At 49.5% G+C, this 22,204-nt stretch overlaps 5 protein-coding genes across 5 annotated transcripts; 2 read left to right on the forward strand and 3 right to left on the reverse strand.

The window, feature by feature from the left end:
* The first annotated feature begins 2,361 nt into the window (after positions 1-2,361).
* Positions 2,362-5,520, forward strand: F4813DRAFT_343126 (fungal-specific transcription factor domain-containing protein). Its single transcript, XM_049241498.1, has 2 exons — positions 2,362-3,054; positions 3,177-5,520. Exons 1-2 carry the CDS (start codon positions 2,723-2,725, stop codon positions 5,008-5,010), a joined length of 2,166 nt encoding a protein of 721 aa, XP_049103963.1. The 5' UTR covers positions 2,362-2,722; the 3' UTR covers positions 5,011-5,520.
* On the reverse strand, positions 5,434-7,192 carry F4813DRAFT_343128 (glycoside hydrolase family 16 protein). The gene is made up of 2 exons (XM_049241499.1): positions 5,615-7,192; positions 5,434-5,563 (listed from the first exon to the last, which is right to left on the reverse strand). Exon 1 carries the CDS (start codon positions 7,050-7,052, stop codon positions 6,054-6,056), a length of 999 nt encoding a protein of 332 aa, XP_049103964.1. The 5' UTR covers positions 7,053-7,192; the 3' UTR covers positions 5,434-5,563; positions 5,615-6,053.
* A 1,729-nt stretch (positions 7,193-8,921) lies between these two features.
* F4813DRAFT_378424 (uncharacterized protein) lies at positions 8,922-12,344 on the reverse strand (the record flags this gene model as incomplete). Its single annotated transcript, XM_049245333.1, has 7 exons — positions 8,922-10,012; positions 10,067-10,568; positions 10,599-11,039; positions 11,076-11,252; positions 11,295-11,398; positions 11,429-11,695; positions 11,735-12,344. 7 exons carry the CDS (start codon positions 12,342-12,344, stop codon positions 8,922-8,924), a joined length of 3,192 nt encoding a protein of 1,063 aa, XP_049103965.1.
* Positions 12,345-15,623: 3,279 nt separating this feature from the next.
* F4813DRAFT_343145 (uncharacterized protein) lies at positions 15,624-17,357 on the forward strand. The gene has a single exon (XM_049241500.1). It carries the CDS (start codon positions 16,043-16,045, stop codon positions 17,108-17,110), a length of 1,068 nt encoding a protein of 355 aa, XP_049103966.1. The 5' UTR covers positions 15,624-16,042; the 3' UTR covers positions 17,111-17,357.
* A 565-nt stretch (positions 17,358-17,922) lies between these two features.
* Positions 17,923-21,696, reverse strand: F4813DRAFT_396685 (uncharacterized protein; the record flags this gene model as incomplete). Its single annotated transcript, XM_049247853.1, has 6 exons — positions 21,299-21,696; positions 20,946-21,234; positions 20,532-20,870; positions 20,294-20,474; positions 20,052-20,223; positions 17,923-19,987 (listed from the first exon to the last, which is right to left on the reverse strand). Exons 1-6 carry the CDS (start codon positions 21,421-21,423, stop codon positions 17,923-17,925), a joined length of 3,171 nt encoding a protein of 1,056 aa, XP_049103967.1. The 5' UTR covers positions 21,424-21,696.
* Positions 21,697-22,204: the final 508 nt, after the last annotated feature.

Consider the following 22,204-nt stretch of genomic DNA (forward strand, 5'->3'; position numbering starts at 1 on the left):
ATGGTGGTTGATAGTGGATCGTGGGGGATAAGTCCAGGGCTGTGAAGGTAGATCAGTTTGTTTAAAGGATGCTAGGGATGTTAGGTACCTACTTATTCTCCCTCGCTTTTACTCTTTTACCGACGATGCGGTGATGTCCCAAGAAAACGCCATGCCTTATTAGGCCCGAGACGGTGACATAATTTATTCATGCCTGTAAGACGCTAGCATTAGGTTCATTGGCTCTTCCGACAATGCAACCGAATCCTCCGGAAGCCAATGCTTGCTGACTTGCAGCCGATGGAAGCTCGTGATGAGTGAGAAAAATAAGAAGGAGACAAGATACGCATGTAAGTCTTGGCTGCGTATAGGTGTTAAGATATTTCTTTTTACTCGATGCCGCTTCTATAGTATATTAGGTAATTTACTAAATTTATAAAGTCAGGAGAAATGGAAATGTTGAGGTTATTTGCCTGCATTGTTTGTAGAAAACCATGTAACTATTTGCTATTTGTTTCTCTGTGATAATTTTTATTATTCAATAACAGGCTTTTACCCCGCCATCAGATCTCTTATACATAGAACCACTTAATATAAGCGTAAGAGATAAGCGATATACTTTTTATTTCTTAATATCTTATAACTCTATAATGTCGGCGACAATTTGTAATAAAAGATAAATACGCGGATGCAGTCTCCGACCGGGTCCGAGCTTTGAGCTGTGGCATGTAGATTGCGTAGGTACCTAGGTACCTTATATACATTATATACATGGCACTCTAATCCGTAAAACGTTATCCTTTAACAATTGACAATTCCCATATTCCCATATTGTCCCACTTGTCTGTTGTTCTTCTCACCCAAGGAACCCTGCAACGACTTGGGTTCAGTCGAACGATTACGTTACATATATTCGGGCAGCTAGCTCGTATTCCACCAAAGACATCTTTTCTATTTGGTAATGGTAGTGAACCCGAGCAGGCTTTGGCCTGTCTCTGAGCTTCCCCTAATTTCTAATTTACCTTTCTTTTTTAAACCCTAAAGCATACCTACCTTAGGTAGGTAGATTAGATCAGTGTGCATAAGTACCTAGGTATCCTATACAGAGAAGGTACGCTGGGCTCCGATCCCATGTGTCCCATGTCAATCGCAGCTTCTTACTTGCCAGCTTGCTTAGTACCTACCTACATTGCTACAGCTGCTCAGTTGAGGCTGTCCCTCCTGCATCCAAGTGCCTTCCAAGTACCGTTTACCTTGCACAAGCTAGCACGGGTAGGGTGCATGGCTCTGCATGGCTCTGATCTAACATCATAGAAGCTTTTCCTAAAACTCTCATCATTACAATTTATTTTCTGTCATTCGATCAAAGATAAGATTATCTCTAGGTTATCAATTACTCCATCATAATTCGCCCGTTTGTTTTTGTTCTCAAGCTTAATGACAAGTCATTTGCTTTTCCTGAACCATAATCCAAACCATAAGTCCATAAGCCCACAAGTCCACAAGTCTAATAAATGGAATAGCATCACTGCGGACTACGGATAATCCTGTACAACATCCACCGAGTGTACCATTTGTGTACCATTTATGTACGATTGGGCGTACCAAGTTGGGCGGTAAGCGTCAAAAAAGGCACGCGACTTTGATCGATCGGTCTTCTGTTGTTCTTCGGAATGTGGATTAAGATCAAGAAAGAAGAAATATCCAGTTCCCAATGACAAGGCTAGTTGCAACTTGCAAGGCCTTCTGCTTTAACTAACGTTGTCTGACCCGCCTTCAAAGTCCACCTACCTAGTCTGAACTTCGCTGCATCTTACCCGGCCGGCATTTACATGGTCCACGGTCTACGGCCCATGGCCCATAGCCCATAGTCCATGGTGTCTGTCTCTTATTACTTCATACGACCTCTTGTAGATAACCTTCCTCCTCAATATCAACTCCCTCACCTTAAAGGCACCTTAAAGGGCTCTTCAATGACGAAAGTAGGCCAAGCTTATTTGATACTTGCGTCCATCATCACCTAGTATCACACAGCGTCGGCAACCCGGAGCAATTGTATCGTCATATCGTTAATCTGGCCTATCGCGCGGCGGCCTTCCCAGATTCTAGGCCCCTATCCCTTAACCCTTAATCGGAAGAATCACGAATTGCATGCGCCATTTGGGTCTGCATGCGACCTGTATCTAGCGGTTATTTACTAGAAACCGATAGGTCCCAGCCTTAAGGTATCTCTGATTTCCCCGGTCTTTCATTTCGATAAATCAGATCCCACCAGACCGGACCGGACTGCTGACTGCTGACTGCTGAAGCACGCGGGAACTCGCGTGGGCTTGCTTAATCTGCATCGCCTTGACGCCTTGACGCCTTGACGCCTTGACGCCTTGACGCCTTGACGCCTTGACGCCTCCCGTGCCACTAACAACAACCTTATCTCCCCAACACCCTCCCTTATCCCTTATCACACATACCTTAAGAGGCTTTCCTGGAGGCAGTGGAGAGCTGTCTGCAGAGATCAGCGTTACTTGCTACGATTAGAGGTCGTACTGTGGCAGAAGACCCTGTCTCTTTTAGAAGCTACCACGGACTGCCTAGGTACTCGGCTACCCTAGCATCCCCTTCCCCTCGCTCACTCACCGTCATTGGGCATCTAGGCGGGCCCCGATAGTGATACAGCGAGGCCGACCTCAAAGGAGCAGATAGCGGCGTTGTGTGTAACCCGCCAGCCCGCCCAATATTTTCAGTCATGTCCAACCCTGGCACTGTTCCTAGGACGGCTCCCATTGCCATCGCGCCTAAACCCTCTCAGCTCTTTTCTAGTCGCCATCCTATCAACGACGCATCTCTGAATAGCATGAACAGTAATGATTCAACCGATTCAGATTCAGCTGTAAGTGCAAACTCAACGCCTTGTGAATATTGTCTAAGAAGGCGACTCAAGTGCGTTGTTGGAGATGACGACGACAGCTGCGTATCTTGCCAAGCCCGTGGGATCCCATGCTCTTTAAATCACAGCCCTCAGCCTCGTAAAAGAAAGCTAGCGCGTGACTCGACCGAAGAGAGAAACGGGAAGAGAGGGTGAGTACTCACCGATATTTTCATTAGTTGAACCCCCAACCTTACGTTATTACCTTGCAGCGTGGTCAACCGACGCAAAGGAGAGAGAGAGAAAATCGCTGACATACTATTGGTTAATGTAGCTCACCTGGCAGGTCTGATAACAGAAGACTGCGGCAACGTCAAGCTAGCCTGTCAAGTACAACTGCAAGCACTTCTTTAATCGAAGAGATGGCTAATTTTGGCGCTTCAACTTTACTTAAGCGCACGCTTGGTCTCCAGGAAGACCGGTATAGCCAGTACATTGGTCCGACCACTGACTTTGAGCCGTCCTTGATCAACCTCTCCCCATTCGACCCTCAAGATGAGAGCCTTCTCGCTCGGGGGACTCTTAGGAAAGTTAGCGACAATGACATCTTTTTGATGTTGCCTGATACTGCGACCCCTGGTCACGAGCGTCAATACGACGATATCGACGAACTCGAGCGACTTGTGACTCCCCACGGCCGCAAGTTGATTGATCTTTATTTCGAAGTTGTACATCCCGCATTTCCGATCATCCAGAAGAACGTCTTCTACGAGAAATACGATCGAAACTACCGGGATTTCTCGCCGCCGCTGCTCGCTGCTGTTTACATCCTCGCTATTAATTGGTGGGATTACTCGGAGGAGCTATCCAAATCCCAGAGACCAAACGTGCGAGGAATTGAGAGGGTGATACGATCTTCTCTGGCTGATGCTATGTGGCGCCCGAAGCTCTCTACCGTGCAAGCCGGACTATTACTCTCGCAACGACCCGAGGGTGACCAGTGGGCCCCGACCGCTCAGATCGTGGCGATTGCTCAAGAACTCGGCCTCCACCTAGATTGTACGCACTGGAAGATACCGCCTTGGGAGAAGGGACTTAGGAAAAGACTTGCTTGGGCTTTGTATATGCAAGATAAATGGGGAGCTCTTGTTCATGGACGGCCGTCACATATCTTCAGTTCTAACTGGGTTGTGCAGCCTCTAGCATCAAATGATTTCTCAGAGACAGAATTAGACGAACAGAATCAAGAGGAAAAGATGGATATAGAACGAGGTCGAACGTTGTTTGTTCAAATGATCTATCTTACACAGGTGCTAGCCGAGATCCTCGAGACGTTCTACACGCTCGAGGCTATGCAGAACGTTACGGATGCGGGACCGCAAGGTACTCACCTTGTTCTGGGCCTGGCGAAACCCATACAGCTTAAGCTCAAAGAGTGGTATGCTGCGCTCCCAGGTGTGATCCGTATGGATTCTTCTTTCCAGTCTGGTACCGTTGCCCCCGCCGTTGCATCCACGCGACTGTCGAGCATCGGATATCTGCACCTGGCTTACTTCGCAACGGAAATCACCCTCCATCGCCGGATTATCCGGTCTTTAGAGACAGATTCGCGGGCGGTTGACCCTTACGTCCAGCACATTTGCCGTAGCGCTGCGAAAGCCCGTCTGATATCCGCCATGGACTTTGTTAATCGGCTGACGCCTCAACATCTCAGATCCTTCTGGTACTTCGCCTCAAAGACCAATTTTGCTTTAATTGGCACCTTTGGGTCACTTCTCTGGGCTACCTCTCCAGGACGCGAAGAGGCAGACTGGTACCGACGCAGACTTGGAGAGTATCGCTGGACGCTGAGCGTTAGTAGTAAGCCCGGCGAATCAAAGGGTCTCACTGAATTTGCGATGGGCATGCTTGATATATCGACCGGACTGTTGAAACAACTCCCCGAGAAGCCGGAACTGAGCCGTAGCGGAAGCGCTATCGAATTCGAAGCTGGCAGGCGTCAGAGCATATTCTCCATGGGTATGGGCATCACTCTGGGAGAGCACTATAGCAGCATGGCCGGCGCCGACATCAGCAGCATCCAGAGTCCCGAAAGTCAAATGGATAGTAGCGACGAGGATTATGATACGTTTGCCCCAATGGCTGGGCTGGCAGGTATGGGTGACTGAGGAAGCCACGCAATCATTTATTATCCTCTTTTTCTATTTTCTAGCTTTTTAAATATCATGGTAGAACGGGGGTCTGCGAATGAAGTATGGATAGAAAGGACTGGGATGAGGCAAGGTCACGCCATAGGCACGAAATCTGACGACTAACCGGGTTCGTGGATACTCCATTATATATCCCTTGGGTACGGACAATATCTTGGAGAGGGGTTTTTATCATACTATTTCCTTATTTCATTTGATCCTGTTTCATATCTTGTCGTCTCTGATACCCTATCTAGAGATCATCTGCTTTGCATTTGTTAGGGGCCGTTCGATATTGTCGTTACTGGATACCCTGCATCGCGAATCGGGTTCGCCGGCTGGGTCGGGGTGCTGTCCTCGACGGAAAAGCAAAATGCATTTGCGAGGTTGGATGGATGGATGGATGAATGAATGAATGAATGAATGGATCACGGACGGATGGTTTTGGGAAGACTGTTATGTAGCAGTGAGCAATCAATTGGACTTGTTGACTTCATATCCGTACTGGCCGAGATACTGTGTGATCCCTGTGGTAAGCTTACTCGACTTTCGCTTTTCTTGAGATTTGCTGACGACAGATTAGATATATGCATTTTCGGTCACATAGAGAGATCTTTTGGTAAAGATGTGATCGTGCGGCATATATCTCCTAGTGACAGACAAGTGTTGCATTATTAAAATGTTATTCGAAGTTTTCTAGGTTAACCTCTCACCACTACAGCCCCTTTCGAGGATTTTTATATGCTGACATTATAGTTTATTTAAGTCGCAAACAGTATATATCAAGCTTATTGTAAATGTGTTTTTAACATCGAAATATGTACTTGGCGCAGTTTTAATCAAAAACATCTGCTGCTAAACTATATACAAGAAGGGGTTGGGTTCTAACAATTACACTATCCGAATTCCCGGTTATTGTCTTACATGATCTAATATAAATCGCTGATATGCGCCTCTAGGTTCGAACTGAAGAAAACAAGGAGAAGAGGAAGGAGAAGGTGATGGATTTCAATCAGGCGGCTCTACGGACCAGAGCTGATGACCAACGGCACACCCGGCAGCGTGCCGCGATCGAAGCTGCACACGTTGGCGCAATGGGAGTACCGCGAGGGCTCGGCAGTATTATTATATATGATTTCGATCCACTGGATTTGCAACTGAGCGCTCTGCCCAGAAGCCATGGAGCCGCTCCAGCCGCTGCCGTCAGACCAGGCGTTGAAGAGGATGGTGGCGGGGTCGACGGGCGCTTGGAACTGGTTGGTGTTGACGAGCTTGCCGTCGACGTACCAGGTGCTGGTGCCGGGGGTCCAGTCGTAGCGGTGCGTGCGCCACGAGGTCCACGCGCCGGGGATCGTGACCTGGTGCGTGGCGTTGGGCCGCATGACGCCGTCGACCGTGGACGGCTGGTTCGTGTAGTGCACCTGGTTGGTCGCGTCCGAGGTCAGCATCTCGATGTCGGCTTCCTGCACGTTGGCCTCGTTGGCCGAGTCCCGGTACGTGAACATGGCTGTGACGCCGCCGGCGGCGCCGCGCGTCCGCGAGTACATGCGCATCGACAGGTACTTGTAGTTGGGCGAGATGGACTGGATCTCGGCCGAGGACTGGAAGTTGCCGGCCGGGTGGCGGTACGTGCGCAGGGTGAGGTAGGTGCGGGAGGCTGGGTTGGCGTCTGTGTTGCTCTCGATGTAGACGTCGTTCTTGGAGTAGGTGTTATAGATGGTGCCCGAGTCGATCCAGTTCTGTATCGACCACGTGTTGGTGAAGTTGGTGCTGTTGAAGTAGGCGTTGGTGACCGGGGCGTTGGTAGAGCCGTCCCGGTTGTTGATGGGCGGCGGGACTCGCGGGTTCGCTATGTTGCGGAAGTCGAAGAACTTTTGGTTGGCGAAGTACTTGGGGGACGAGCCGTTGGTGAGGTAGCAGTGGCAGTTGGGGGCTGCGGCGGCGGCGGCTGCTGCTTGAGGGGTTAGGGACGATAATATCGTTAGGACGGCTGCCCAGAGGGAAGTCTGAGAGGCAATCATGGTTGTTTGGGATCTTGCGTGCTGCCTCGAGGAGAAATATGTATGGAATTACTAATTAAGGGGCAACAGAATGCCTAACCTAGGGTTGTTGAGAGGAATGTTCGAAATTATCGATATATACTCAGAGCAACCATTTTGAGACTCTTATATATATACCTTAACTTGCTCCCTAGTCTACGACGGCCATCCCGTTGTAGTAGGTTGGCCATATTAGTGACGTCTATTCGACCTATGACACCGCCCTGAGAACTAGATCGAGACATTTCGAAGCGGGCGATATTCTAGGGCGATCTGACCTACCTAACTACGATACTAGAAGCTACATTCTACGACTATAGAGCCTTCTTCTGGCCCTAGTTTATGATATATGCGCTTTTCGTGCGGCGATTGGCGATGCGAGTCAGTCGTTATGGCCACCGGGCAAGAATATCATGGCTAATACCGGCGCGCTAGGGATAGCTCATAAAACAGCCGTAGCGGCGATTTTAGATTCTTCACATCTGCGAGGTAGGAGGTTCGGTCTCTTATTATCTCAGGATGTCCCTGTTTGGCCATCCCTTTGTGGGCTGTTTTTTACGGCATGGAGGGATTGTTGGTGTTAGGAGAAACAACATTCAATGACGAACGACATACAGGGATAGCCGCGTGTACTATATCGATTTCTCATACTAAACGCTACATGAAGATTTACTTACTCACGCGTGAAGCTTGAATCCTTCGTCGGCTCTTCCCTTCAGAAGCATCCTTCCCTACCCGTCTCTCATAGCTGAAATAGGCTGCTGTGTCTCACATCCCAAACACCTAGTTGCGATACCCGCCGAAGCCGTTTGCGTAGGGATGGACAACATTGCATGAAGCAAAATGATGCCGGTTACGGAATATTACGGCCAGCCGTACCGGGCCAGCCTCAGGGCCTTTTTACTATGTAGCAATTTAGCCCTACGGCCAGAACAATATCACCCAACTATGCATCTACACATGATCGAAATTTCTCTAGCACCGCTCTACTAGAAAGAGTTACTCTCGAGTCTTGACTACAAGCTTTGCCTAGGCGGTAGGCGGATCATGCTTGGCGACTGCATAATTCTTCCGCTATTGTGATCTCGCGACTCGTCATACGTCAGGGACTTCTCGACAACAGCACTAAAAGCACGACGAAGAGTCCAAATTGGTACTAAGAAGATTCCAAGCGCTGGAATATTTTCCAATTACATAAGAAAGTCCTCCGCTAAACCTTGAAGTGAAAAGAAGGACGCCGAATTGCGAGTCTAACGCGGCTCTAGTTGAAGAAAGATAGTTGGGTTATTTTAGACTGCGGGCTCTAAAATAATTGCCCGGCTGGTTGAGTGGGTGAGTTTTTTGGTAGGAATTGCCATTTAGGACAGCTGCAAGTGGCGAAGTTATTAACTTCGGGTGTCTGTATACGGTAAGAAGATCGAGAATTATATCCAATGATCCTGAGGTAGATATTCGAGTATAACGGCACATATATTCAGGGGGGACTTTACTCATAGGCTGACTGCAAATACCTAAAATTGGGACGTTAAGAGAAATAGATTAGAGGATGTCTTCTTGCAATTTTATGGAAGCAACCTTTAGACATTCCTCTATTAACTATTGCATTACCCTTGCTTGCGATCGCTACCCCTTTCTGTCGCCAGTATTTCATCGCCTGCTTACCTGTCTTATACCCCCCCGAATTCTGCCTTATGGATAGTAAATAGTCGGTAATGCCGGTGAAAGGATGCTCTAGGCGAGTTGATGGCACCCGCAGATATCACCTTCTCCTTGCTGAATAACTACCTAATTAGGCTCTTCACAGAGCGACACATTGCATCTCGTCCCGCCTAGCCTAGCAGCTTACTCTTATCACCGTCGTCCAGCCGCCTGCTGGAGAAGCATTTTCTGTCTTTGGGCCTCGGCGGCCAACATGTTTTGGTTCCGTTGCTGCTCGAGCTTCTGCCGACCAATTTTTTGCTGGAAACTGAGCTCTAGCTGCTGCTTGCGCTGCTGCTCGGATTGGCTGATGAACATAGAACGAGCTTTAGACTGCTCGGTCATGACATTCTTCTCCGCTTGCTGATCTACCTGCCTTCGATGCAGCAGTGCGATGTTGTCCCGTTTCAGAGCGGCCTCTTCACTCTCCCATCGTAGCTTATCCTGATGCTCCTGCTCGCGCTTTCGTCTCTTCTCCGCTTCCGCCCGTATCCTTCTATCCTCTTTTTCAATGTCGTCCGGAAGCCCAATGGCGCCTTGTGGCTGTTCCGCCCCTAATTCTGCATAGTACCGGTCTACGCAATGTTTCGTTCTCAAAAGCCCCTCTAGCTGCTGATAGCCGCTGGTGTGTGACTGGTAAAACTTCATGTACATGGTGGGCGAGAAGAAAAGACGCGTCCCGTTTTGGTCCCAGTCTATGAAAACGTTGTCCTCGTGGTTAATGATAGGCCACATGACAACGTCAAGAAGGGCAAGGGTGACGGCGTATGAATTTTCGAGTGCGAGGAATAGCGGATTTTTGCCTTGCCATTTGTCATAGGGGTTGAGCTTTCCTGCCTTCAACGCTAGAAGTGTTGGTTCTATCTCGGAGGCGCTTCTCATCCCATCACATTTGTACGCTAACTCCTGAATCGGGGTTCGACCGTCGTGCTCAGGCCTGCTGCTGGGAAAGTTGGTACTATACCCTGCCTTTATGAGCGCAGCTACAACATCATCATGGAGCTCTCTAGCCGCTTCGTGGAGACTGCCGTCAGTATGTCTGAATTTTGCCTTCAGCAAGGGCTTGACGGTCTCCAAACTGCCAGCTTGGGCGGCGCAGTATAAGGCTGTCCTGTCCCAATGGTCACGAGCAAGAGTATTGGCGCCCGCTTTGATGAGCTTTTCCACCACATCTCGGCGGCCGTTTATTGCGGCCAGGATCAAAGGTGTTGCCCTGGAAAGAGGTGCTGCAGCTTGCACGTTTGCTATCATCAAATGAGTCATTTGGTCGCAGGGTAGGGACTGGGGATTGTTCTCACCTTTCGCGTCAATCAGTGCCTCGATGGCAAGAGATGATACCGGACTGTCAGCTTTCAAAGACCACATGAGCACGCCGACTGGTTCGGCATGCTTGAATAAGACGGTGTCGCATTTAGCCTCCAGGTCACATCCTAGCTGCGCTAGATGCTTCACGAGCTTCACCGATTCCGGATGTGCAATCAGGCATTCGATGATAGGCGGGGATCGACCAGGTAAAACAGCAGAAAAGTCGGGACGACATTCTGCATTCTGACCGAGAATGAGTGTATTGATCAGACTCAGTACTGTATCCTCGTCTACCTCGACCGCAACCGCTTCAGCAAAAGCATATGTTAGGGTCTCTCGAGTCGCACCGCTGGTAGCGAGCTTCTTCAACAAGCTCACGTTTCCAGCTTTAGCTGCAATCTTGAGTGCTTCCGCCTTGCTGTAATTTACGTCGGCCTTCCCAGATCCTAGTATCATGTCGATGAGGACCTCCGAAGAGCGTCCTGAGACGTAAGCCTGGATCGCTCGGATAAGAGCAAGCATTACTGTCTCGCTACTTGGACCCCATTCTAGTAGGAGCTCAACGAGCCAGATGTTGCGGTCGTCGGGAGCATGCCAGTCATCCGAATGCTCTATTAGACCCTTCAAAGCCTGGTCAACGGCAGCTGGACTGACTGACGTCGACAACAGTTCAATAGCGTCGCTCTCAAACAGCCTCACGGCCTGACAGAACGCCTCGTCAACCAATGGACCGGACGCCCCGTGTTCGAGGAAGAATTGGACAATCTCCAGACCCTCTGCTTTGAAGAGATGATCCCCTCCCGAGATAGCTTCAGCTAATCCGGCGTTAATGGAAGGGATTGACACTCCCGATTGAACTAAAAGCCCTAGAATGTCAAGGTGTTGGAATCTCGCAGCTAATGCAAGTGCTGTAGCCTTCAGATCATCGATAGCCGAGGTATCTTCCCTGGCGCCGGCAAGTATCGACTCGATTATTCGCATTCTCAATGCAGGATCGCCTACTCTCATCGTAGGCTCTAAAGCACTCCTGAGCGATTTTACATGCGGGCGATAGGAGATGAGTAATTGGAGGATTCTCGCCCATCCTTCTGCCGCCGCAAGCGCGAGGGGACGGCCGTCACAGGAGTTGACATCCGCACCCCCTTTTGTTAGAAGGAGGTCGACTAGTTCATATCGAGACTTCTCGTCGCCAACCATCGACACACGATCGAGGCTCCGAACCAGCATATCATTCAAATGGTCGCCGCGTAGACCTGCTAGTATCAGGGGTTCAACCGTTCGGCGTGCGACTTGAATGTCGCCAATTTTTCCGACCTCGTGGAATGCTGTTGATATCGACGATTGGGAAGGATTACCGCAGAAAAGAATGCGTAACAGTTCCGGTTTCCCGTTGCCAAGCGCAAATCTCAGAGCTTCAGCATCGTTGTACTCCACCGAGGCGCCATATCTCACAAGAGTCTCGGCCAATTCGTGTTGCTCCCTCCGTATCGTATGGACGAGCGTGAGAGCCGTTCCTGGTCCTTGTGCACCCGCCTTAAGACATTCTTCAAGGACCCTAGGTCGCCCGTAATTATATGACTGTAGTACGGCCTTGTCGAGCAATTCGGGATGCGGCGATTTTGCTTGATGAGATATTATGATCATGGCGATGGCCTCCCAACCATCCTCGATGGCTGCCGTCAGGGCCGCCCCGTTTCCGAAGTTCACGTCGGCGCCATTATCCAGCAGAATCTGAACCATAGATCCGGAACCAAGCTTTGCAGCCCGAACAAGTCCATCATCACGACATTTCTGGCATGCACCCTTGAATCCGGAAACCAACGGCTTTACCACCCCGTTAACACCAGAGTCAACCGAGCGGAGGAATTGTTCACACAGGGGCCCTGCGTCGGCGCCCTTTATGCGAAGCATCGTGACTTTCTCCTCATCGTTCTGGTTCATAGCGATGGGCAATGCTCGATCTAAGGCTAGCTCATCGGCTTCCATTATGAGGGGACGCAAAATGCCTGAGGAGCAGTTCAGAGTTGCCCTCTCCAGCAAATTGCTACGGATATATTCTTGGTTCCTCCCCAGCATCTTTTTGAGGAGGTTTGAGCTCTTTCGTCGCTCGAAGCAGACACTGGCATCGTTGTCAAGCAGCGCCTGGACCAATCCGGGGGTAGCGTTCGGCACAGTTCCGTCAGCAACCCTAGAGAGTGCTGCAGTGGCTTCTTTATACCCGAAAACACCAGATTTTCGAGCCGAACCGGGGTCAGAGCAGTGTTCAAGCATGAGTCTATCGGCCCACTCGTAATCTTGCTCTGAAGGTTCCCACGCGAACTCGTTTGTATTCTGGCTAGGTCGGGCGAGTGGTTCTGAAGAGAAATAAGACGCTGCGGTCGAAATAGTAGACATGGTGGTATTTGAGTAGTGTGAAAACAAAGTCGACGACGAGCTCGGTGGCGGAGAGCCGCAAGCAGACCCTAATTCGGGGCTCAAAAGTGTTGCCATGGTTGCGTGATCTTTTACACCAAGTATCTTGGATTTCATCAAAAGTCAAGTAATGATCAAGAAGTTCAGGTATGCTGGGAAAATTCCTCTTAGTGGTGTTAGGGGACAAGGCATTACTAGATACCTAACCTAGGTAGGTTGGTCAGGTGTTTTGCTCTCCTACCATTCCAGCATCTAAGGGCTGACCTACCGAGGTTTGGCCCCCTACATTAAAATAAAAGGAGGCAAACCACGAGCTGAAGCAAGACTGTCCATTTTGAGACGAGGCTCTGCCCCTGGTCAAGAGGTCAGTGGAACAGAAGCATGCATATAGGAAGTTCAGAAATAGAAGGCTGCACTAACCGGGGTATGCAGTTGATACCAGTTAGTCCGTTTCTAAGCCTCTCAGCATGACGCAAATTCCACCAATTGATAGGTGCATTATTGAATACTTGAGCGTCATGTACCTTAGCTCGGCCCCGAACGGGGGTCAATGGGGGTCAATGGGGGTCATTACAACATACCTATTTGCAGGCTACGACTGTCAGAATACAACAGCCTTGTATACTCTGAGACGTGGAGGTTCGAATCCTAAATTTAGACAATTATCTGCTTGCAGACCATTTTCCGAAGTCATCCGGTAGAATTATACTCCAAGCATCATCTACCTCTAAGATGTAAGGTAGGTAGGAGTACGTAGTTCCCGGTCCCGGCGAGCTTGGTATTATACATGACAACACCAAGGCCAAACCATTTATCTATCAACTTATCAAATATATGTCTACCGAGGCAACCTTCAACTTCATGAAACCTCCCTTGCTCATATACCTCTCAAGCAGCGACCAATCAATATGACAGAGTCACCGACTCCTACCAGTGCGCCAGGAGCCGCTCTTCCAGGTTCAGCCGAATGGTTGTCGACCCATTTGACTGGCCTCGGCTTTGGATGCAAACACTTACAGAAGTATTCCATCCGTAACGAGCAGAGCGGGCTAGTTTTTCCTAGTCGTCTTGGGTTCTTCTATGCTGCCACCGAAAGCAATATAAGAATCAGCTTCCTTGACACGAAAAAGCTTTGCATCAACTGCCTGGCCTCAGTTGTGCCAGACGGGTACAATTGCTGGTTGACCTGTATGTGCCCACCAACGGGACCACAGCTTGGCAGCTCTCCCCTACTACGACTCAACGCTTCCCCATCTTCAGACAACTTCCCGTTATTCTTTCAAGCGGGGACTGAGGGGCTATTCGATCTTCACGGCGTGCCTCGAGCCGCAGTAAAGTTAGGTCTTCAGGCCACTGCCCCTGTCATAGTTCCCATACCTCAGATTCCCGGACTCAAGGATGCTTGGGACTGGATTCAATGCCAGCGGAAACCATTCTATATCGATCAATTGCATCTCACCAAAGGATGGAGCAGCCTTGCACAAAGGGCAGCAGAGCGCGATTGCATCATTGCACAGAAGCATGGGATCGCATATACCCCAGTCGTCCATATAACTTGCCCTAAACCCGCCACTGATACGTCCCATCCGTCGGATGAAAGCATTCCTCCCGCCGATAAGTCAACGGGGGGTGCTTCCACCAACAAGCGCAAAGTGACGATGAAACCACCGCATCGAAAAGAGCCCATGAAAGCGCCAGATCCAGATACTAGTCTTCTCGAAACCTCCACCAGTATATTGATCAAGAAGCCTCCTAAGGTAGAGAATCCTCTGTCGAAATCTCTTTTGAAGTCCCAGACAACTTCAGACCAAACCAAGGTCATCAATGTACCCACAGCTTCGTTTGGCGATGTCACGACGGGATTAGTGGCGAATGCGGCGATAGAAGCTGGTCCCAAAAAGCCGAAAAGTGACGCCAATAGGGTTCATGTACTGGAACCCAGGGGAACAATCGATCAAGACTTCCCAAGTCATGAGGTCCGGTCACAGTCTTCGAAATCTACCACTAAAGTCGAGAAGAACGGACTTTCGACCATGGATAAAAACACCGAACGGGCTATACCGAACTCGCTATCAATGAAGAATTGGTGCCGGCATGGTCCTATTCCTTTTGACAGCCCTATTTCCACACCGAAGTTATCAGACTTCATGCGCCGAGCGGAGGCTGCCGACGAAGAGACAAGGTCGGTAGCCCATCTTCCACTAAGACACATGCGTGGAAAATCTACCAAGGTCGATGACAGCACCCCACTAGCAGGTCCAGGGTCGACTGCCACAACAGTCGGCTCGGCGATATTCTTGGCTCTGCGCGGTGAAAAGGGGGGTGCAACGCCGGTAGCGAGCTCAAAGTTCATTAAGTCCACCATCCAGGCCTCATCGGCGGAGACTGTGCGACAGCATCAGCAACAGAGAAGTGAGATGCACAATAGCGACAGGGAGATTCCGAAGTCAGTCAAAGAAAAGTACACGCAAGACACATTCAAAAAAGAGAAGTCTGTAGCCACCAAGGTCAAATCCATCGACCCCTACCCTCCCGAGGTGTCCAAGAGTCCCAAGAAAAAGAGTGAGAAGGTTCAAAACCAGAGAAGGCCAAAGCATCGTGGAAGATCTCACCATAAAAAGAAAGAACACCAAGATAAGAGTGAAGATTCGGATGGGCCTGGGACATTTGACTTGTTGGGAACCGCCATAAAAGTCGAAGCTAAAGAAGCAAAAGACCGCATAAAAGAGAAGCTTGATAACCACAACCGCAAGAAAAAGAAGAATCCTACGGAAGACAACCATTCAAGTGAGATAAATGGCCAAAACCTAGACCAGAATCAAAGCGACCAGGCCCCAGAAAACCAGAATCCAGATGGCCAAACCCCGGAGGATGAGGACTCAGTTGACCAAAAACCAATCAACCAAACTCCAAGCAACCAAACTTCAGGGGATCAGAACTCGGACTGCCAAAATCCTGGTATCCAGAGTCCTGACAATCAGAGTTCTGACACGCAGAATCCAGGTAACCAAACCCCAGGGGACCAAACTCCGGGGGATCAGAATCCAGACCCTCAAAACCCAGGGGATCATATACCAAACGACATGAACCCAGGTAACCATCCCCTCTGGGATCATAATCCGAACGACAAGAATCCAAACGACCAGAAGCCAGGCAACCAGGAGGCAGAGAATCCAAGCCCAGATGACCAACATCCACACGGCCAGAATCTAGGCAGCCAAACTCTAGAGGATCGAAACTCGGACGACAAGAATTTAGACTCTCAAACTTTAAAGGAATCTCTCAAGGAGGGCGATTCTAAGGAAGCGGACGTCAATGAAAAGGGGTTACAATTGGATAACCAACAACACGCTAGGGACGAACAAAAGCCAGGGAATGGCGGAACCGATTTTGATCAAGATAATTTTGGAAACCAAGGACGAACCCCTGACCCCACGCCCACGCGGAGACAGGAAGCTGAAGCTCCTTCACCGCTCCAACCTCCGAATCATGAGTTGCGATCCCCAGGCAAAACTTCCATACCCGATACTCCTTCTAGCAGTGCCAGCACTGAAAACATGGCACTGGAAGCCTCGCAAAGGGTAGGACACTCAGCCTCGACGACCGAAAGTACTCATGACAGAGACGAAAAAAGGGACAAATTACCGGGACATTCGCCAAAGGAATTCGAGAACGGAATCATCCCACCTCAATCTTCCAAAGATAATCTTTCCACCCAAGCGTCAACTGCTCCCCAACTCACTCCAAATCGTAATCTGATATCAGTTGACAAGACTGGAGAGACGCCACTTGCGCATGGCTCGAATGCCAGCATCATCTCGTCTAATCCGAACAAGCATCTTACATCAACTAACAATAACTTCCCGGTCGCCGGAGCTACTGCGGCAGCAGTTGGTTTAGCTGTCGGCGCGGGGCTTGTGACAGCTTCCGGACTTCTGGATGAAGGGAACGATAGAGATCCAGATCCCGCATTACCAACGGCTAATGGGGCCGTAGATAACAGCGTATATGACAATGACGCTGACAACTACACCTACAACCACGACAACCCCATCGCTTCCGAAAACATAGCTGATGAGGCTGACGATCCACACCAATATTACTTTGAATTTGACGAAAACCCCGACGACTATCATCACCACTCTGAATCCGAGAATGATAACAAGGAGATACCATTCAATAGTACCGACACCGACGCGTCGAATGCTTTCATCAATCCGAAGAAAGATAGCAACAACGACTCCGAAGATGAACGTAACGCTCCTTACCATAACGGTTCCGGTTCAGATTTGGAATCGGACACCGGCGGCAATGACTCCGAAGATGGCGAGTTGTCCAATGATCATGATGGTCTGGGCCAATACGCCGACGACGCATCTAATAACAGTTCATTCTATAATGACAATGATGACGGAAACGGATTGAAGGAATATAACTCGGATTATGAAGACAACGAAAGCGAAAAAGAAGAGGATGGTGAGATTGAAGAGGAGGAAGAGGAAGAAGAGGAGGAAGAGGAAGAAGAAGAAGAAGAGGAAGAAGAGGATGGTGAGATTGAAGACGAGGAGGAGGAGGAAGAGGATTATAGTGAAGGCGAGTATTCTGGCGGTGGATATTCAGACTAATTTTTTTCTCCCTATGAGCCTCCGAATAGTGGCATGGCGGGAAGGAGGCAACACGGCGATTAGTACAGAGGTTCGATAGATTGATGTTAACAATATGGGGGCGATGGAATATTGGCTTCGAATCTGCGGAGACAGGTCAAGATTAGATGAAAGGAGAATATAGAAAATATATTGCCTTAATAATGATATGAGTACGTAATACTTCCACTTAGCCCTTATAATTATAATGTAAATACCTCCTGCCTTCCTCTTATGCTACTTATGCTACTTATTACATTGTACCGGCAGTACATGTGCTTATCCGAGAATCCGGGGTAGAATTGTAGACCGGCAATTGGCTAGATTGCATTGGTTGCAAGGGGTAGTATCACGTGTATACTCCACATATATATTAAGGCTAGATCCTCCCCTATTCCGTACACAACTTAGACAATACAAAATCAATATAATACCATTATATTGTAATAGGTAAGAGTTCTTTACCAGGTAGGTAGCTTTACAACCTTGATATCAGCTATGAAGCTCCCATACTCCCCCTAGTGCTTTCACCTGCCGCCTTTAAAATCCCTCGCGCCCGTATCCGCTACTCCGTCATGGCAGCGTCCAATCAATCATGGGAAATTGCGGCCACCTATAACTGGTCTACCCGGCGAATCATTTATGCAACTTTATGAATGGTCTATAATCGCCCTTCTCGTTACTAATATATAAAACTAGAGCCAAGGTGTAGGTGTAAAATACAAGTGTAAAGCAAAGCAACGCAACGCAATTCCCTCCGTTTTATCCCCAAGCTCCTTCATATATGTTCCGTTCTACACTGCCAGCACGGCAGGGGGGGCACTAAGGGCAGCGGGGGTAGACCGTCGCCTCGTGCCCTTCGTTTCTTCTCTTAACTCCTCTAGCATCCGGCTTGTCATGACGGTATCGCGATGTGTCTTGCCCAGCACCTTCTCCTGCACCTTGCGCGTGGCTCGGAGCAGCTTCTCGGCGTCGCCGAGCAGGCCCTGGAGTTTGTAGTTCGCAGCCAGCCGGCAGGCCGTCTGGAGCGTGGCCGGGTCGTCGCCCCCGAGTAGCCGGACCTGGGCGTCGAGCACGTTCTGTATCTCGGTGCCCGCCTCCTCCACGCGGCCCATCCCCTCCAGCATCAGCGCCACGTTCTGCCGCGTCATGAGCGTCTCCGGATGGTCGAGCCCCAGCGCGTTCCGCTGGCCCGTGAGCACCACCTCGAACGCCTGCTGCGCCGTCTCCAGGTTCCCCTGCTTGCAGTATATCAGGGCCAGGTTCGTGAGCACTTTCAGGAGCTCCGGGTTGCCCGGACCCAGGTGGCGCTCGCTGACTTGGGATGCCTGGTGATATAGCGCTGCCGCCTTCTCGTATTCATGCCGGTCATCGTGCGCGAGCGCGAGGTTGTAGAGATGACGGGCCGAGTCTATGCTGTCCTCTCCGTATGTTTTCACGGACCAGTCTAGCGCGCGCTTGTAAATAGCCACCATCTCCTCCGAGTCACGGCTCTCCCCGTTCGCTAGTCTAGAGGAGGCGAAATCGTTTGCCGCACGGAGCGCATCCGGATGATCTTTTCCAACCCTCTTTTCCAGTTCTTGTAATTCCTTTCTCGCAGCAGCAGCAGCAGCAGCAGCGTCGTGATCACTTGACCCTCCCTTCGGTCGTTTCGACTTGGATGATTTTATCTGGCCCCTGGCTTTGTCGATTGCCGCCTTTGTCTGCTCGAAGAGTCCACCCCCCTTGTTTTTCAAGTCACCCGAAAGGGAGAAACCTCGTTCAAGATACTCAAGCGCATAGTCGGGCCTCTCTCGCTCCATGAGGTATTCGGCAACCCTCAATAGTAACGTCGCTAGGTAGAGCTTGCCTTGTGCTTCGGCAGGCTGGAATTCTAGCGCGGCGAATGTGGAGGGTAGGAGAGCCTCGAAGATGCTCGACTTCGCGTCGACAAACTTTTCATACAAAACCGATAAAGTTTGCACCTGCACCGACGCCTTTTCTCCGCTTTGGTCGAGCCATGTCTGGATGCACTGTCTAATGATAGGTGTCACAGTGAAATGCACCTGGTTGGTAGATGGCTCGACCATGCCGTAATCAACTAGCCGTGGAATCTGCTTGAAAAGTTCCGACCTCTCGAAAAATACACTAGGAACGCTTTGCACATTGAGGGTACCCATGAGCAGCAACAGACGAGCATCCTCTGGGTGCCGCTCCTGTATCATATCGAAAAGTAGCCGCCAGGAGCACATCAAGCTCGATCCTACTCCATCCGACGACAAGGCCCGAAGTTTACTCTTATAAGCCTTCCAGCCGGTGCCATCTTCCTTTTCTCGGATCTTGCGGTATAGGTAGGCCAGGACCAGCGTACCAGCTGACCCCCCGAGAGTCTTGGAAACCTCGATACTATCCTTACGCCTAGCTTCGTCCGTCGTACGTTTTCCGAGAAGGACATATGAGGCGTCATCGTCATTGAGTCGGGAGATATCGACGATGTATTGGCCTTTGTTCTTCACCATTTTCTTGGCCAGTAGGTTCGATCGAGTGGTGATCAGAACCCTAGCGTAGTTGCTGCTAGGAACTAAGCCCAAGGGGGACTTTCCGAGGCCGGATGATCCTGTGGGATTCAGAAGGCACTCATCGTCTAAGCCGTCCAATATCATGAGCCAATGGCCGCTCACGTCCTTTTTCAAGGCGTTGTGGACTTCTTCCACAATTTCAGCATCTGTCATCGTCTCCTTTGCGAGGCGAAGAGTTTCGGCAATACATTTGTACGAATGTTGAAACTGGGCGGCGCTGGCGGCATTTACCCAATGGACATGACAGCCGGGATGCTCTTCAAAGTACTTGTGAGCATATTCCACCGCAACATGAGTCTTTCTATCCAGTGCCATATTGGTTAGCCCTTAACGTTTCTCGTCGGGTGAACTGGGAGTTCTCTTACCCATTCCCTGAGCCGCCCAGCAGAACTACATTTATCGTAGACCTAAACCTCTCCTCGATTGTTTCCAAGATCTTCCCCCGAGGCGCGAAATGTGTCTCCTTCGCAATAGGTGCCGGTAGGGACGGCATACGAGGCTTAGGACCTGATAATGCAGATTCTATGGACATTGCTCCTGTGAAAAACTTTGTATTAGTGACCACGTCCGAGAGATGCATCATTACCGGGTGAACTTTTCTTCTTACTCAGATTCCGCTTCTTCATCGTCTCCTTAGAACCTTCTGCCATTATTCTGATCTCTCTGGAAACTGATTTATAGTTGTCGTCGCTGCTATCTTCGAACTTGTTCATGCCGGAGTGGTCTAAGCTGAGGCTCTCTTTCAAGATGCCTGTGAGTGTCGCTGAAGACTCGCTCACGACGAATTCCTAGAACACTCGTTAGAGCCATGCGAAGATCGGTCTTAAGGAAACGCGTGATCTTACAGGCGGTGCGCCAGAAACCATACATGTAATAGAGCCGACCTTGCTCGCCTTTGACTCGTAGAAGCAATAAAGCTTTGGCCCATTCTCATTCGCGCTGACCTTCCTTGTGAAATCATGGACTATGGACACAAGCATATCATTATCCTGGGCCATTGTTTTTAGGGCATTATCTTGAATTTGGGTGGTTGATATAACGATGAGGTCGTATATTTGACCTTGCGTTTGGAGCTCGGATTCATTGCGAACGCCATGATGAGGAGTTCCCAGGAAGACGATCCCGGTCACTGAATCGGCTATACCAGGATAGTCCTCGTGATGGAATGTCGCCGCTGTATATACCTGGTAAGGACCATAAGGTTAGTAAACAACTTCAACCCAGATGCGTGAAAAGCGGTTGATCTAGGCAGTGCATACCTGCTGAATAACCAGCCCACCAAAACAGTGGCCAACAAAAATGATGGGCCGGTGAGGGCAATGCGTTCTCGCGTCGCAGAGGGCTTTCAAGAGTTTAGAGGCAACTGCTGGGACGGATTGCCTGATAGCATCATCTCCGAACCAGTACGATTCGTAGTTGTAGGCCATGATACGAGCGTTGGGGACTTTAGTTGGAAGCATAGCTGGATCCTTTAGCCAATGCTTTTTGGTCCCGGTGTGTACCCAGGCATCTTTCGGGTGTATACCGATGCCATGGACCGCAACGATACTACAACCCACGCTGTCATTAGAAGTTTAAAATGGTTAGTTACATGATAGGTAGCTATACGCACTCGACGTCGGTATCTTCGCCTTCGGCAGGCGTTACAAGGATCTTAAGACCTATATCTCGTGGCTGGATCTTCTTTGGCCTGGGAGCCGTCACGGCCAGGACTGGGTTGGCTGGTTTGGTACTCATTGTGGAATTCGTCGATGTTGATTCGCAGTCAAGTTATAAGTCATGACCATGCTACTGAGGTAAAAAGAAAAAGAAAAAACGAAAAAAAGAGAAGAAAAAACCAGCGAGCTTGAAGAGACTGGCATTGATTTACGGTCGACTCGACATGATTTTATGGCATGTAAACCGATATCCTACCCTCATATGGAGTTTGTTTCCAGAAGATGCGGCTTATTGAAGAAGAGAATAGGAGGTACATACTTTCGAAGTACTGTACCCCCAACTGTTCCCCCATATTCCCCCATATTCCCCCATCCCCATCCCTCGTCGCCACTCATAGGATAGGTATGCAAGCTTTACATGTTTAGAACTGCCACGTAGCTATGAAATATGAAGAGGCTATGCATGGTGACTGCATTAATAAGGTAACTGTCGAATTTACAGCCTTATAGCCTCACTTCCCCTGTCTTGGCGAGACAACTTTGCATCTCTTTGTGGAACATATGTAGATGCAGGCTGACAGTGTCAGCCTGACATTTGATATGTGATATAAATTCCTGATAACAGTCACATCGCGAATCTCATCCTTCGGGTTTACTACCGTTTCCGTCATGTGCATGCGTTATGCATGCGCTATTGATTCTGTCTTACCCCCAAAAGTGCAGTATGTATGTATGTGACCGCATTGCAGGCGGGGAAGATTTCTCGGCCCTTATTCGTCTATACCAAGTTGAATACAGTTTCGTATACTCATGCGCCATCGATGATGCCTTGCCTGAAAGTGCAATATAGCTACTATCTT

This window comes from Daldinia decipiens, assembly GCF_022478715.1.
Source record: "Daldinia decipiens strain CBS 113046 unplaced genomic scaffold F4813scaffold_2, whole genome shotgun sequence".
NCBI lineage: Eukaryota > Fungi > Ascomycota > Sordariomycetes > Xylariales > Hypoxylaceae > Daldinia > Daldinia decipiens.

Coding starts and splice junctions, on each gene's coding strand:
- F4813DRAFT_343126 (XM_049241498.1), top strand. CDS start 2,723: ATGTCCAACCCTGGCACTGTTCCTAGGACGGCTCCCATTGCCATCGCG. Junction 3,055..3,176: donor GAGAGAAACGGGAAGAGAGG/GTGAGTACTCAC, acceptor TGGTTAATGTAG/CTCACCTGGCAGGTCTGATA.
- F4813DRAFT_343128 (XM_049241499.1), bottom strand. CDS start 7,052: ATGATTGCCTCTCAGACTTCCCTCTGGGCAGCCGTCCTAACGATATTA.
- F4813DRAFT_343145 (XM_049241500.1), top strand. CDS start 16,043: ATGGCACTGGAAGCCTCGCAAAGGGTAGGACACTCAGCCTCGACGACC.